The 15,075-nt window shown below is 43.3% G+C and overlaps 1 protein-coding gene and 1 long non-coding RNA gene across 12 annotated transcripts in view; one reads left to right on the top strand and one right to left on the bottom strand.

The window, feature by feature from the left end:
* Positions 1-15,075, top strand: part of LOC308587194 — a 196,957-nt gene that overhangs the window by 122,379 nt on the left and 59,503 nt on the right. The gene's annotated exons all lie outside the window — the stretch shown is intronic.
* CEP350 (centrosomal protein 350) overlaps positions 1-15,075 on the bottom strand; it is a 64,490-nt gene that overhangs the window by 19,818 nt on the left and 29,597 nt on the right. For 8 of the 11 annotated variants that reach the window (XM_081194253.1, XM_081194248.1, XM_081194250.1 and 5 more), the window contains 14 exons: positions 14,195-14,346; positions 13,860-14,046; positions 12,981-13,189; positions 12,705-12,868; positions 12,107-12,217; positions 10,136-10,276; positions 9,757-9,890; positions 8,425-8,538; positions 7,045-7,208; positions 5,464-5,657; positions 4,822-5,006; positions 3,403-3,490; positions 1,243-1,389; positions 473-624 (listed from right to left, as the gene is read on the bottom strand). In XM_081194253.1, coding sequence (XP_081050379.1) covers positions 473-624; positions 1,243-1,389; positions 3,403-3,490; positions 4,822-5,006; positions 5,464-5,657; positions 7,045-7,208; positions 8,425-8,538; positions 9,757-9,890; positions 10,136-10,276; positions 12,107-12,217; positions 12,705-12,868; positions 12,981-13,189; positions 13,860-14,046; positions 14,195-14,346 — 2,142 coding nt within the window. The remainder of the gene's footprint in view (positions 1-472; positions 625-1,242; positions 1,390-3,402; positions 3,491-4,821; positions 5,007-5,463; positions 5,658-7,044; positions 7,209-8,424; positions 8,539-9,756; positions 9,891-10,135; positions 10,277-12,106; positions 12,218-12,704; positions 12,869-12,980; positions 13,190-13,859; positions 14,047-14,194; positions 14,347-15,075) is intronic. The other 3 variants (XM_081194251.1, XM_081194249.1, XM_081194255.1) reach the window with 3 other exon arrangements.

Genomic DNA, 15,075 nt, shown 5'->3' on the forward strand with positions numbered 1-15,075 from the left:
ACCCTGAGATCACTCACTGAGAATGTTTTAAACTGGGTTTGTTTTCTTAGAATGTTTTAAAACTGTTTGTGGGTTTATTTGTGGGTTTTTTAGTGTCTTATTAATGCTGTGTCTGCCACCCCAGGTTCCTGCGGGAAGAAGGGCAGGATATAAAATGAACAAAGAAAGTAACAACAACTCCCATCTGCCCCAGCACCGCCAATGGTAAAGGATTATGGGAGTTGGAGTTCAGCAACGTCAGTAGAGCACCATGTTGGCTACCCCTGGAATAGGTGATACTTGACGAAATGGCAAGGCAACTTTGTATATTCACATTCATTCGTATGTTCAATGTACAATGCCAAGCCACCAGTGAGGCTAGCTAAACTGAAATGACACTACAGCTATAGGAAGCAAAAGTAAACCCGAAAGAAGTAGCCAACCTTATAACCAGTTACTGATCTCATCAATAAAAAAAACCACCAATAGTTACTTTTCATCCATTTGGCTGCGCATTTTCTTTAGTTTCTGCATAATGCTACTGGTCTCAGAGCCGGAAACGGAGGAAAGGCTCCATGTTTCTGCATCTGATGGCAGCGGGGTTGAAGAACGTGTTCGCTTTACATCGTCCTCACTAAAATGCTCCTATGACCAAAAACAAAAAAACCCAAATAGATATTCAACATGTAAAAAGCTATTTTCTATTATCTATACATATTTCTCTAGCTATTATCTCTCTCTTTCTATATCCATGTACCTTGCATTTTTTGCGGAGTATTTTCCTCTATCAATTTTATATACACTTTGATCAGCATCTTAATATAACTCCAATATCAATGGATGCAAATATTTTTAACTGTAAATGCTTTTAGATGCAATTGTTTTTAGAACGTTTTAACTGCTTCAGTATGTTTTTGCTTTGTTCATTTTTAAATTGTGGACCTGTTTACCACCTTGAGCTCCTTGGGGAGGAAGGGTGGGACAGAAATTATACTGAGAAGCTCTAGACCTATGAGCACAATTTGCAGTTCCAGCAACAAAAACAGATCTTATTATTTTAGAAGTCACTGTTGTGTGGCTGGCCTTTTTCAAGCATAAATGCCAGCAATAAAGTATTCAGAACCAGCTTCTTTATTTTAAAAACTTATACCCCTCTTTTTTGTCTCAATTATTTTTCATTCAGTTTGAGAACTGCAGTGCTACAAATAAAAATAACAGGCTAACTCTCAGGTGCATGTTTCCAGCTCTTGCAGTGAAGCTTACCTGTTTATTTTCCCCTGCAGACTTCAGTTTTTCCTGCAGTTTCATAGTGGTTTGCCGTATTCGCTCTATCTCTTCCTGCTGCTTAAGGATCAGTTGCCTCTCCTTTCTGGCTGCCTTATTGGCTTCCTTAAGACGCTTGATTTCTGCCTTTATGAGTTAGGAACAATAAAGCAAAACAAAAAAAGAGCAGTAATGTTTTTGCAGGCTTCTCTCTTCAGCCTTTCACTCCTGCTCCTCATTATGCTGCTTGGTATGTTTGTCTTCACCTGTAGTTTGGACCACATCTCTCTCCCCTTTCCCCATCCCTATCACTACTTTATACTTCCTGCTTTCATTAAAGGTAAAGGTACCCAGTCGTTTGCCAGTAAAGGGCAGTCGTGTCCGACTCTGGGGTTGTGCGCCCATCTCACTTAAGAGGCCGGGGGCCAGTGCTGTCCGGAGACACTTCCGGGTCACGTGACCAGCGTGACGAAGCTGCAGCTGGCGAGCCAGCACCAGCGCAGCACACGGAAACGCCGTTTACCTTCCCGCTATAAAACGGTACCTATTTATCTACTTGCACTTAAGGGTGCTTTCGAACTGCTAGGTGGGCAGGAGCTGGGACCGAACGACGGGAGCTCACCCCGCCGCGGGGATTCGAACCGCTGACCATGCGATCGGCAAGCCTTAGGCGCTGAGGTTTTACCCACAGCGCCACCCGCGTCTCTATCCCTGCTTTCATTACAAGCTTTTTATTCTAATAATTAGCTTTCTCAACTTTTCTGCTAATCTTCTCATCTTCTCTTCTGTCAATCAATGTTCCTTCCCACTTCCTTTGTTTCACTGGCTCTAACCCTCTTGAAATAGACCTACCTTCTCTCTGCAATGTCCTATTCCAGCGTGTTTTCTATAATGCACTGGTTGAAACTTACGTTTTCTCCCATGGTTTTTGTTCCTCCCCTCTGCCCCTTTCTGAATTCAGTACCTCACCTCCAATACTCATTTTCTCCATTCATCCGCTCTCACTTTCCTCATACATCACGTCTGCTTCAGATTCAAAGATTTAAAGTATGGGCAATGTTTTATATGCAACTGTCTAAAACATTCCCCGTCTCCCAATTTTTTTGCCAAAAATAAATTCCCAAAGGAGTTTACAATATGCCTGGGTGATATATCAATATATCACCCAGGACTGGTATGTGGAGCAGACAGTGATGTCGGCTTCACTCAGCGGTATATCGCTGAGTGAAACCGCCATCCCACTCTGCCCCCATACTGCACAGAGGGAGAAAAAAGCTTCATTGGCGAGGCTCCAATAGTTTGTTCCTCCCTCTGCATCTTTCAACTGCTCAGCTAAGGAGTGTGCCGCTCCCGCTCCCCTTCAAGCATTTAAAGGATTCCCCAGCCCAGCACTGGCTCCCACACAAGCAGGGGGGGCACCAGGGATGGCTCTGCTGGGGATGGGGAGCCCTCCTGCACCCCAGCTGAGCCGTACAAACAAGCTGCCATGTCCCACCCTGCTGGGCGCTGTGGCAATTTTACCCGATGTCTTGCAAGCACAGGCCAATGCAGCTTGTGTTTTCAAAATTGTGGTATGTCGCCAGACTGCAATGTTTGGGCTCGTGACAAACAGCGATGTTGAAAAGCTGTTATCACGATGCCTCTGCATAGCTCCAACCTTATTTCAGACATTGCGATCAGTATCAGTATATCACAATGTTCAGGTGGTGATATATCACTATGTTGAAAACCAGATACAGTGGTGCCCCGCAAGACGAATGCCTCGCAAGACGGAAAACTCGCTAGACGAAAGAGTTTTCCGTTTTGGAGGTGCTTCGCAAAACGAATTTCCTATGGGCTTGCTTCGCAAGACAACAATGTCTTGCGAGTTCCTGCTTTTTTCCCCCTCCCCCCCCTTTTCTAAGCTGCTAAGCCGCTTATCAGCTGATCCGATCAGCAGATAAGCCGCTAAAAGCCGCTAAAAGCCGCTAATAGCGCTAATCCGCTAATCCTTCAATGGGCTTGCTCCCCAAGACGAAAAAACCGCTAGATGAAAAGAATCACAGAACGGATTCTTTTCGTCTTGCGAGGCACCACTGTATTGCCCAGCCCTATACACCAGATCAAAATTCAGTGATTAAGGAGAAACCTGGCACAGGTGGATTTAAAATTATTTTTTACCTTTTCCTGCTGCAACTTCAGAAGTAGACCACGCTGTTTCTTTCGGATAGGTGGCATTTTGTCGTCCTCTCCTTTGTCTCGTAAACGCCTGTGAGAATCAAGGCAAGGAAAGTTCAGTTTCTCTCACTTCTGCATTGCAATTCTGTTTTGGTAGTTATGGATTTTCATTTTCATTTACATATTGGTAATACAGTTTTATTTTGGTTAGCAAATGCATAGGGGTAAAGGTAAAAGACACCTGGATGGTCAAGTCTAGTCAAAGGGGACTATGGGGTGCGGGCAAATGCACAAAGCATCTTTCACCCCACATCAAGGATCCCACTGCCCCCTGGGGACTTTTTTAACTACACACCTCCCCCAATTCTGCTAGACTTTGGACAGCTTTACCCTAAATGTTTTGGATTACAACACTCATTGTTCCTGACCATTGTTCATGCTGGCTGGGGGTGACGGGAACTGGAGCACAAAACATCGGAGCCCCATAGCCAATATAATCTTGTTCTAATAGACTAATTCAAATCTAGCTAATGTGTTGAAGTAATTTAGATGCTTCTACATCATGTGGGATGGCTTTAGGATGCTATACAGACATGCTCTTCCTGTGCCTACACTAGCCAACACCTGAAAGGGTGGATCCAAGAGCAACCGTGGCACTCACACTCTCACTTACCAGGTGGGCAATAACCCTGTGCAATCCTGGTACCTCATATTTGGCCATTTTGGTTGTTCTTGATGAGACAGCAGCAGCACTCATTTTTTAGTACTAGCTAATTACTTCAAGTAGGACCATACTCCCCAAAACATAGGGCCTACGGGATAAAGAACCTGGGCCTTTCGGGGGCAGAAATAGCCAAACTGTTTTTTTAGAGGCAATTCTAATCTCCAGGTGCTAGGCCAAGAAATGGAACTATCCAATCCCATCACAGATGATCAGGTTCTGTAATATTAGAACCAGCAAGCAATAAGTGCTTGACAGTTCACATGTGTGAAAAAGAGTAGGGTGATCAGCTGAAGAATGGATTGCACTGTCTGGAAGATCTCCCTCAAAAGAAAGATGGACAGTAATTCTTTGCTTTTCAAGAATCCACATGATAGAATATATTAAAGTTAATATGAAATATACAGAAAGACTCACTGTTTCCTTACAAGTGAGGCAGAGCTATGCTTTTAAAAAATCACACTTCATTTAAACTCCATCTGGCTTCTGCAGTTGCTTCTGCAGCACAGAAGCCCCCAGGGCTTCTACTTGTGTAACTACAAACACACTTCTTTGTTTAATCGTTATTTCATGGCATTCAGAACATTTGCAAAAGGGGTTTGGAAGCAGAGTTTAACAAAACTGACAGAAAACCAAAGAAGTCCTAGGATGGAGCACAAATTACTAAATTTGGGGTCATTATGTTTTCTGAACACTCTTACTTTTTCTGGTGTTCCAGCCAGGCTAGTTCAGCCCTTGCCTTCTCTTTCAGTGCTTTTTCACGTAGCCTAAGCAGGGACGACTGGTGAGCTGACCGCACTTCTTCCTCCTTCATGTACTGCCGCACCATTTCCATGGTAAATTTAGAAAAGCTATCTTGCCCTCCTGAGAATGGCAGGCTTAGCTCCTAATTACAAGAAAACAAATTTAAAACATACATTTGCCAAATGTAAATGTTTGTATAACAGGATAAGTACTTTTGCTAAGATAAGAAGCATTACTAAAGAGGATGCCACCTCCTTGATCAAGCATCCTTCCAAACAAGTATGGAATGAATAGCTGGTTTAAAAAACTAAGTTCAGGCCATGAATTACTATGCAAGTGCTTTGAAAATGCACATGCACTTACAACTGTATTATGCAGTTTGTTTCCCTCGACCCCTTTTTGCTCACAAAAGGAGGTTCCTGTACCCTGCAGAATTTCACACGATATACCATGCCCACAGTTTTTTAAAGTCTGCAGATACTATACAATTATGGTGTTCGTTTATGTACAGGACATCCCCACTAAAATTTACTGAAAGGTTCTGAAAGCAACTAGAGGAGCCGCAACAAACATGTGGCTGCAGAGTATTGAAAACTTACTTTAACAGGTGACACGCTAGTCTTTCCAGGGAAAGCCTCCTCATCAGAATAATCCTGGTGAACTCGTTTCTTCAAATTGATCCGGCGATGACTTTCAGAAGGTAGCAAGGACCGGAATGACTTTTCTTCAATCTCATCCTCCGTCATGGACTCATCAAATTTAAGAGAATATTCTGTCGCTACAGAGGCTGAGTCTGAAGAAAACCCCCCAAAAATATTTAATTAAGGGAAAGTTTGCATTACAGAACGAGTAATGTATGAAGTAGTTTCATGTAGTAGGTGGAACGTATGGCTTAACGAAGTGAGCAATACAAGTAAATGAATACTGACTGAATGATCAGTATCGTCGATGACTGTGAATTATACCCCATCAGATGGGCGGGGTATGTATGTATGTATGTATAAATAAACTAGCAAAACACCTGTCCATATCACAGAACGGGTCTATATATTGCACATAGGTAAAGGTAAAGGGACCCCTGAGGGTTAAGTCCAGTCGCGAACGACTCTGGGGTTGCGGCGCTCATCTAGTTTTACTGGCCAAGGGAGCTGGCGTTTGTCCGCAGACAGTTTCCAGGTCATGTAGCCGGCATGACTAAGCCGCTTCTGGCGAACCAGAGCAGTGCATGGAAACGCCGTTTACCTTCCTGCCGGAGCGGTACCTATTTATCTACTTGCACTTTGAAGTGCTTTCAAACTGCTAGGTTCGCAGGAGCTGGAACTGAGCAACGGGAGCTCACCCCGTCACGGGGATTCGAAACACCAACCTTCTGATTGGCAACATGCCCTTTCAGTGGTATTCAGGACACTCAAGAGTTGGGATGATGGAGTAGATATTATCTCCAATCTGCAGCACTTTCCCCGCTTACAACAAATGTCAAAAAGTATGGGGTCAAAGACTAAAAGGATATCAATAAGTAGCAATGTCAGCATAGGAGCTAAATATGCTTCCTGGAGGCCCATGTTTCTTGGAACTAGGAAGCTGGCTTTATCCTCCCACAAAAGAACTTCAAATTGCAACAGATTTTTTTTGCTCCATAAAACATACTGTCAGCCAATAATAACCAAGCCCCATCTGACGTTCCATCACTTAAGATATATTTGTGTAATAGAAATCAAACTCAGGAAATTGCATCTTGCATAACACTCACTTGTAAACAAGTACACGCACTGATGTAAAGACTCGTGACTTAAAAAAAAAACCAACCTCAGTGATTCCCAGAACAAAGGAAGGAGGAACACTCAGTCAGTGGCTCCCAGAACAATGGAGGCTGGAAGCAACAGCTAGCCAGGATTCAATGTGGCTATCATGGTGTCATTATCAGACTGCAGATTCCCCAGCAGCTCAAGGGGCTGGCTAACCAGAAAATGACATATAAAAGTAATTGTGGATTGCCTGTGATGGGGAAAGAGTGCTGCATGCAACAGCCTGATAAATATTTCACCATTTTATATTTCTTCAATGTGACTCCACCAGCAGAACAATCAACAGAGCAAGGGAAATAGCACAAGCATCAAGTAGATGGGAACAGAACTAGGAGTAAACACTGAAGTAGTTTAAGTACTCGTCCAAGGACCCACCTCTCTCATCTGCAATGGATGGAATACTATTATTCATTAAAGAATCATTCAAAGCCATAGGAACCTGCTCTTCAATGGAGCTGCCTGACTTTTCACGACGGGAAAGTTTCTTGGTCCCCTTGGAAGGTGAGACAGATGGACTTCCCTGGCAACTGCTGCTGCTGCTGTTTTATGAAAAGGTATAATAAAAGCACAGAAGTGAATCTTGAATTAGGGTTGTAAAACACGTCTCAGAATAAATAAATAAATGCATAATAATAATACCAACAGTGTGCTGCTGCACATTAAAAAACAACAACTCTAGTTTTAGATCGTTTCTGAACGAGGCTCTGCATAAGTGCAAAAACCATATTATGTGACTGCACAGAAACCACAAAGAAGACTTCAGTTCATATTCATGTCATGGGGTATTAGATTAGCATTAAACGCCACTCCAAAATATAGCAACTTGGCTAATGCAATGGTCCTTGGATAGGCCTGCATGACTTGTGATCCAACAGCTAGCTATATACCGTATTTTTCGTCCCATAGGACGCACCTAGTTTTTTGGGGGGGAAATAAAGGAAAAAATGTTTTCCTTTATTTCCCCCCAAAACCAGGTTGGGTAATCCAAACCAGGTCGGGGAACAGCGGTTTGGTGGCGCTGCGCCTCCCCGCTGTCCCCCAAGCTTGTGGGGCTGGCGCTGGGGAGAAGCGCGCTTCTCCCCTAGCGCCAGCCTCCAAACCAGGTCGAGGAACAGCGGGATGGCGGCGCTGCGCCTCCCCGCTGTCCCCCAAGCTTGTGGGGCTGCCCGATGTCTGCCCGAAGCATGGGGCGCTCTGCTTCAGCGCTCCCCGTGCTCCGTGCAGCAGGCTGCGGATGTCTTCCCGAAGCGCCGGGCTCTCTGCTTTCGGGGCGCCCGGCGCTCAGGGAAGCAGGCTGCTATCCGCAGCCTAGGGATCCCTGCGGGAACTCCCGCAGGGCTCCCCAGGCTGCAGATGTCTGCCCGGCGCGCGGGGTGCTCTGCTTCAGGGTGCTCTCACACTGGGCAGCAGGCTCCAGCGGGCTCCCCAGGCTTGCTGATAGCTTCCTGAAGCCTGGAGAGCGAGAGGGGTCGGTGCGCACCGACCCCTCTCGCTCCCCAAGCTTCAGCGAAAGCCTGTATTCGCCCCATAGGACGCACACAGATTTCCCCTTCATTTTTGGAGGGGAAAAAGTGTGTCCTATAGGGCGAAAAATACGGTACTATGTTCTACCCTATTTTATTGATCCCATGCGGGCTCAAAAGATTTGCAGGTCTGGACTAGAAGAAGAGACACTAGACATCAAGTACTGCTCAAAGTCTTCCTCTGCTAACTACTATTATAACTGACAGTAACTGTATAAGTTATGCTTCTTACCTCTGATCATGTGCCTTTGATCTCGACGATTCTGAATAACTTTCAAATGAGGAATAAAGGATTTTTGAGTCATCTAGCTCCTCTTTACTTTGTGAAGGTGTAGATTCTGCTTTCCTATTAAAGAAAATAAGCAAGTTTGAGTTATCCTGAAAATGAAAAAGAAAGTTCAAGCTGATTGTCATAAGCCTTACAAGACAAAATAATAGTGAAATAAATGAGAAACATCCAATTAAGTATCAGTAATGACAAATGGGACAGAAAATGTATTTAGCTCTGCATAAAAAGAGCTTTGTGTGTTTCCAAAGTAGGCCTAGTTTCTCTTGTGTACAGAACAAATGGAGAGCAGGCGACGCTTCCTGACACTTGTCACTCTGGAGCACCCAATATAAATTGGCATGGACTTCTCAGGATGAGTCACTTGACAGGGAAGGAAGACTCTCCTGCCAAGTGGCATGTGAAATAGGCCTCTGATTTGGCAGGCAGAAAGTAGAAGTCTCAGTCTTCTAACTCCAGGAGTTTGAGGAGAAATAAAAGGTGTGTGGAGCAGGCAACATCAGAGGCTTTGGCCTCTGATCATGGATTTCAATATGGAAGGCAGGAACTTACCATTCTTCCATTCCCCAATGGGGAGAAATGGACAGGATGTGCAAACTGGTGTAATAGCCCTATGCACAAAGTCTTCCCTGACGCCTACAATAAGTCAATCAAGGGACTATCAAGTAAACCCAACAAGTACAAATGCACATACAGTCAAACCTCGGAAGTCGAACGTAATCCGTTCCAGAAGGATGTCCGACTTCCAAAACGTTCGACTTCCAAGGTGCAGCTTCTGATTGGCTCTTGCAAATGGAAGAGCCGGTCCGAAGCCGTTTGACTGCTGCGATGGACAGTCGACCTCCGAAAATTGCTCGAAAGCCAGAACACTCGCTTCTGAATTTTCGACGTTAGGGAGTTGAAACATTCAGCAACTAAGCCGTTCAAGAACCAAGGTTTGACTGTATTCCCTTTCCTTAAGAATTCACTTCTACACTCTAATGCTGGAGCCAAATGACCTGCCTTGCTACAGTATTGGCTGCTAGTGTAGAAAAGCAAACAATAAAAGGTCACAAGAGCTGAAAGGAAGGGGGGGGGGACTGCTCTTTATTGATGAGACAGGGAAAAGAAAGTAAAGAGCAGCCTTGGGGAGTTGCCTAGTACTCATGCGGACATCATATTCCCCTCCCTCACCTACGCATATCAGTGGTGGTGGGTGTTTTCTGGAGTCTGCCTTCATGCCTCTGGTGAAACACTGCTCACAATCTATTCTAAGAACTAAAATGTCATCTAAAATACCTGCTTGTATTATGAGATTTTAGCTTCTTTATGAATGCTGAATGTTGCTTCCGCTCTTGGTCAAACAGTGTGGTAATTGGGGTTGCAGGAGCACCAATGGCATCAGAGATCTGGACTCTTGCAAGCTCTGTCATCTGAATAAAGAAGCACAGTCAGATGTACTTTTCGTAAGTTAATATTTGAGAAATTAAGCGCGCACACACACACACACACACACACACACACACACACCCTCTCTCTCCCATCCTTCAAATAGGCAGCCTGCTTTCCTTTCCCAAAGTAGTCTGCTGAAGAGCTCTTCGTTACAATCAGCAAGCTAGCTTCAGCAACCATTCTGCACAAGGCCAAGCCTGCCAAGGATTTCAGAGCAGAATCTAACCTCACGTATCTGGCTAGCAGCTTCTGTGGTGAGCAGAGCAGTCTCCGCCTGCTGAGCTGCAATTTTGCAAGTGGTCTCCTGTAAAGCATCTGCTTTCTCCTGTTGTGACTGTACGAGCTGCTGCATAGATTCTGCATGGCCCTATGTATTAAAAAAAAAAGTTCTACTTTAGTTCAGGGGCCAAAGGGGCCAAACCGGAATTTTAGTATGCCAAACGTATTTTTGTTGGTTTTAATTCTTCTTTACGCACAGAAGCAAAAACTGGATAAGATACAGTGGTGCCCCGCAAGACGAATGCCTCGCAAGACGGAAAACCCGCTAGACGAAAGGGTTTTCCGTTTTGGAGGTGCTTCGCAAAACGAATTTCCTATGGGCTTGCTTCGCAAGACGAAAATGTCTTGCGAGTTCATGCGGGGTTTTTTTCCTTCCCCCCCTTTTTCCCAAGCCGCTAAGCCGCTTATCAGCTGATCCTAAGCCGCTAAGCCGCTTAACAGCTGATCCGCTAAGCCGCTTAACAGCTGATCCGCTAGGCCGCTAAGCCGCTTATCAGCTGATCCGCTAAGCCGCTAATGGGCTTGCTTCGCAAGACGGAAAAAAACGCAAGACGAAGAGACTCGCGGAACGGATTCTTTTCGTCTTGCGAGGCACCACTGTATTTGGCTCTAACGTTTCTGTGACTGTCAAAGCAGAAAAAAAAATCTGTTCAGGCAATAATAAATGCTTGAAACTCATGGTAAATGATTAGGACATAAAAGAAATAAACAATTTTATTTAAACTTGTGCACACAAAAGTGGCATAGGTAAACTATTTTGGCTTTTTCATTCTCTTCTTCCAACAAGACGTACGTTGTGGCAAATGTGAGCTCGTTAGAGCAGAGGTTATGTGGCATTGTATCCACCAGAATCATACTAAAATCAGCTCCATTGAAATGGAGATATAAAAATGATGAAAATGTGATTGACACACCATAACGCAGCATCTGGAACCTGGACTATTTGCTTTCATAGAAAATGTAGACTTGCCTTGACCAGACAAACCTGATATACCAGTATACCTGAAGGAGCGTCTCCACCTTCATCGTTCAGCCCAGACACTGAGGTCCAGCTCTGAAGGCCTTCTGGCAGTTCCCTCATTGCGATACGTGAGGTTATAGGGAACCAGGCAGAGGGCCTTCTCGGTAGTGGCACCTGCCATGTGGAACGCCCTCCCATCCGATGTCAAGGAAATAAACAACTATCTGGCTTTTAGAAGACATCTGAAGGCAACCCTGTTTAGGGAAGTTTTTAATGTTTGATGTCTTATCATGTTTTTAATATTCTATTGTGAGCCATCCAGAGTGGCTGGGGAAACCCAGCCAGATGGGTGGGGTATAAATTATAAATTATTATGACATGACCAGCACCTTTGCTATTAGGGCACGATCCTCACTGAGACACACTTTGCAACAATACACTTTTTTGTTGAGCGTAGGGAGAGTGTCAGGCAGAAGTGGAAGTGCTGGGCATGAACTGATCAATGTGAACTAATGCTTTTGAGTTCTGAATACAATATGTTTTATTCAGTACAGTATTATTTTTCTAATGAGACATTCTGTCTGTGTGATGTGCTAGGTCCAAAGACCTCACTTCCTGTCATTTCCCTGGCTTAGGAAGTGTCAGTATTTGGCATGGTGTGCGCTGGCTTTGACTAGCTCTCCAAATTAACATGTGGCAGCCATTTTGCGATATGTCATGGCCCACATAGTAGCTTTTTGTGACTGAAGCCCATAGTGCCCCCTGACCCACTAATGTGGCAACTTCTAAAATCTTGCACCTCTAGAACAAGATATTTTTCTGAAGTACATTGAGATGACCCGATTTCTTGTTGCTTACTATTTGTGAGATTTGGATTAGCATCCATTCGCACCAATTTCTCCACAGGAAAAGAATTCTACTTTTAAGTTTTACCTACTGTTTGAAAGACCTCATTACCTGAGCTGCTTTCTTCATCGCCTCTTCTAGCTGCCTCTGACTTTCCAGAGCTTCTTGCTCTGCCTTGAGCTTCAGAAGAGCCAAGTCGTGCTCATGTCGTTGCTGCTGTGCCTATGGATTAAGTTTAGTTTAGTTTTAGTTGATTAACTTATATCCTGCCTTTCTGCATACAATGTAATTCAAGGTACCTTACACTTAAAATATATTTCCATAAGGATATTAATGCTCCTGTCACTGAATCCTAAATATTTCATTAATGATTAGCACTTATACTTCTGCATCTTTTAGTGTATTTCATGACTTTCATTGCCTATTTTACAAAGTTCACAACTTCCACCCTATACAATAATACTGCAATAAATAAAACTTGTGGTATGAAAAATTGAAATTGCACATAGCTACTTGTGACAAATGTGGTTATCATTTTCACGAACCACAGATTATGTTCCTCCTTTTTCGAACAAGAGCCTACTAGTTTTGTAGCTTTAATGGAAATATAACAATATTCATCTGATCGCAACCACTCTTATCTTTGACTGAGATACTTCAGAGGAGTGCATACAGCAAATAAGGCAGAGCTAAGAACGCCTACGGTTACCTTTAGAATCTGAGCCAGTGAAACACTTTCCTGCTGGGCAAGTGATATACCTCGGACTCGTTCAACATCAGAGATCTGGCGAACAGACTCCTCAATGGCACTTAAATAATTAAGTTCTGCTGACATACGATGTTGGAGACCAGCAGGTGAGAAGCGCATGGTACCTGTAAGGTAAATATGAAATACTAAACACCTACGACTTCGTGTAAATCACACTTTTTAGAAAAATAGAAAGAGTAAGCAGCAGCATGAGCCATCTATTTTTTGCCAGCTCACCATTCATGTTACCTGCTCCAGCCCTGTTGGTTCCAAAGTTCATATCAGAGAAGGCATGGCTTGCCTTGGGTCCAGAAGTTATAGTCCCTGGAGTGTCTGAAAGGGGGCTATTTTTTTCTGCTATATTTACTGCAGGATCCAATGGTTTCTGTAAGCTTGGAGAACGAGGAGAGCCTGGAGTCCTTGGAGACTTTATCTTATCTGGGAGACTAACAGAAAAGTTAAACAAAAATTGAAGCAAGTCTTTATTCTTTCAAGAAAGAATAGTCACACAGCAAAACCAGTTTGAAAAGTATCATATATTTCCATCAGTACACAAAGAAAAGAGTAATAGCCAGTGCTTTTCTTCTAGAAAAAACTGTCCCGATACTCATCAGTATGTGCCACACTTTTACCCTTTCTTCTTGGAAAAAAGGTGCCAGTACTGCCTACGTTGAGTACCCCAGGAAAAAAAGCTATAGCAATAGTTGAGATTTATTTGACGAGCTTATATGTTACTTCCAAAACATTGGTATAGTTTAGATTATCATACCTCAGTTTTAAAACAGAGATATTAAATTACTGTTTTGCCCACACAAGCATCCACCTTCGCTCTTCCCTTTGTGATATGATCAAATGAGGCAATCTCTAATCAATCATAATTTCCTATTTCATCTAAACCAGGACATTCTGGTTACCAGCTTCAGAACAGATTAGGTTATTAGATCAATTTCAAACTGTGGTTTAAAAACCTGGTTTGTTCCAAAGCTGTTAAATATGGCTCTTTGCTTCACTGCACAAGCAAAAAGTCTGAATGCATGGGGGAAAGACTCATTGACATCACTCAGTTTATTAAGCCAATATATGATTATGATTACTAAATGAAGTGGTTCACTTTACCTCATCAAGGAGTGATCAGAAAGTTCTTCTAAAGTGCTGTCAGAATCTGGGCTCTTTTCTTCTCTATGAGATATTCCATTATTAGGTGATGCAATCTTCACCTGTTGCGATCCATACTCTGACCCTGGCAACATTTTGTTTTCCTCCCTCAGAGAGGCACTTGAAACTGTGCTGAAAGATTCTGACTCTGTAACACATATTTTGGCAAAAAGCGATTTAAATATAAAATAAATATACACTTTCCCCCACTTGACGAGTACACTTGACATTTTCAGATTTTAAAACTTTGCCAAAGGTTTCAACCCAGATTTGGGAGCGTAGTAAATGGCACTTACTTTCCTTTTTCACTCTTTTTTTAGACGATGCAGACGAGTTGGAAGAACCTGCAGAAAGTGTTCCTGAGGAATGGTGGGTAAAGTCTACAGCTGGCTGCTCATACAATGACTTTCTGGTGGCAAACTCTTCTTTGAGGCTGGGGCTGCTGCCACTGTCAATATAGACACGGAAGTAAAATATTGCTTGGCTTTCTCAGTTACATTTATACTACTTGTGTAATGAGCATTTTAAATCATTTAATAAAGCCTTAAAAGGCACAAGAGCAGGACTTCTATTTACCTTTAAAAGCAGCTGAATTTTAGACAACTTTGCATATAGCTTAAGATAGGCCCATGGGCTAGACCTGCAAGCTTAAATGTATAGTTGAATTATGGTTTAGCCCATTAATATTTGGGCTGAATCTTAAAAGCATTTTTTTTTTTAAGTAGATGTTGTCGCAATCAGGAATTACACGCAGGACCAGCCATCTGCCCACAATGCATTCCTCCTCCCAACATTGTTTCTGCCTAAAATGGCTGTAGCCAGCCAGCAAAAGAGACAAAAAAAACTGATTTGTCCTGCCCTCTTGATTGGTCTGCTCTATCTCCCTCTTCCTCTCTCCATGGTTTCAGCCCCAGAATGAATGCCGCTGACAAGCAAAGCACAAAGTGGGCTAGCTCCAGCTGTTCAGATATCTGACTCTGCGGAATGTATAATTCTTTATGTTTGGATCTGGTGGGTATCCAGTGGATGGATAGTGGGACCTGCATGTAAACTATTACAGACACCTTTCCTTTTAACAATGCCATAATGTTTGTGTTCAAAACTGAGTTCCTATTCTCCAACACCCTTAAGGATATTGAAATATCTATATTGAAAAATCAACTGAATAAATTAAGTT

The sequence above is a fragment of the Podarcis bocagei genome, assembly GCF_964188305.1.
Source record: "Podarcis bocagei genome assembly, chromosome: 5".
Lineage (NCBI taxonomy): Eukaryota > Metazoa > Chordata > Lepidosauria > Squamata > Lacertidae > Podarcis > Podarcis bocagei.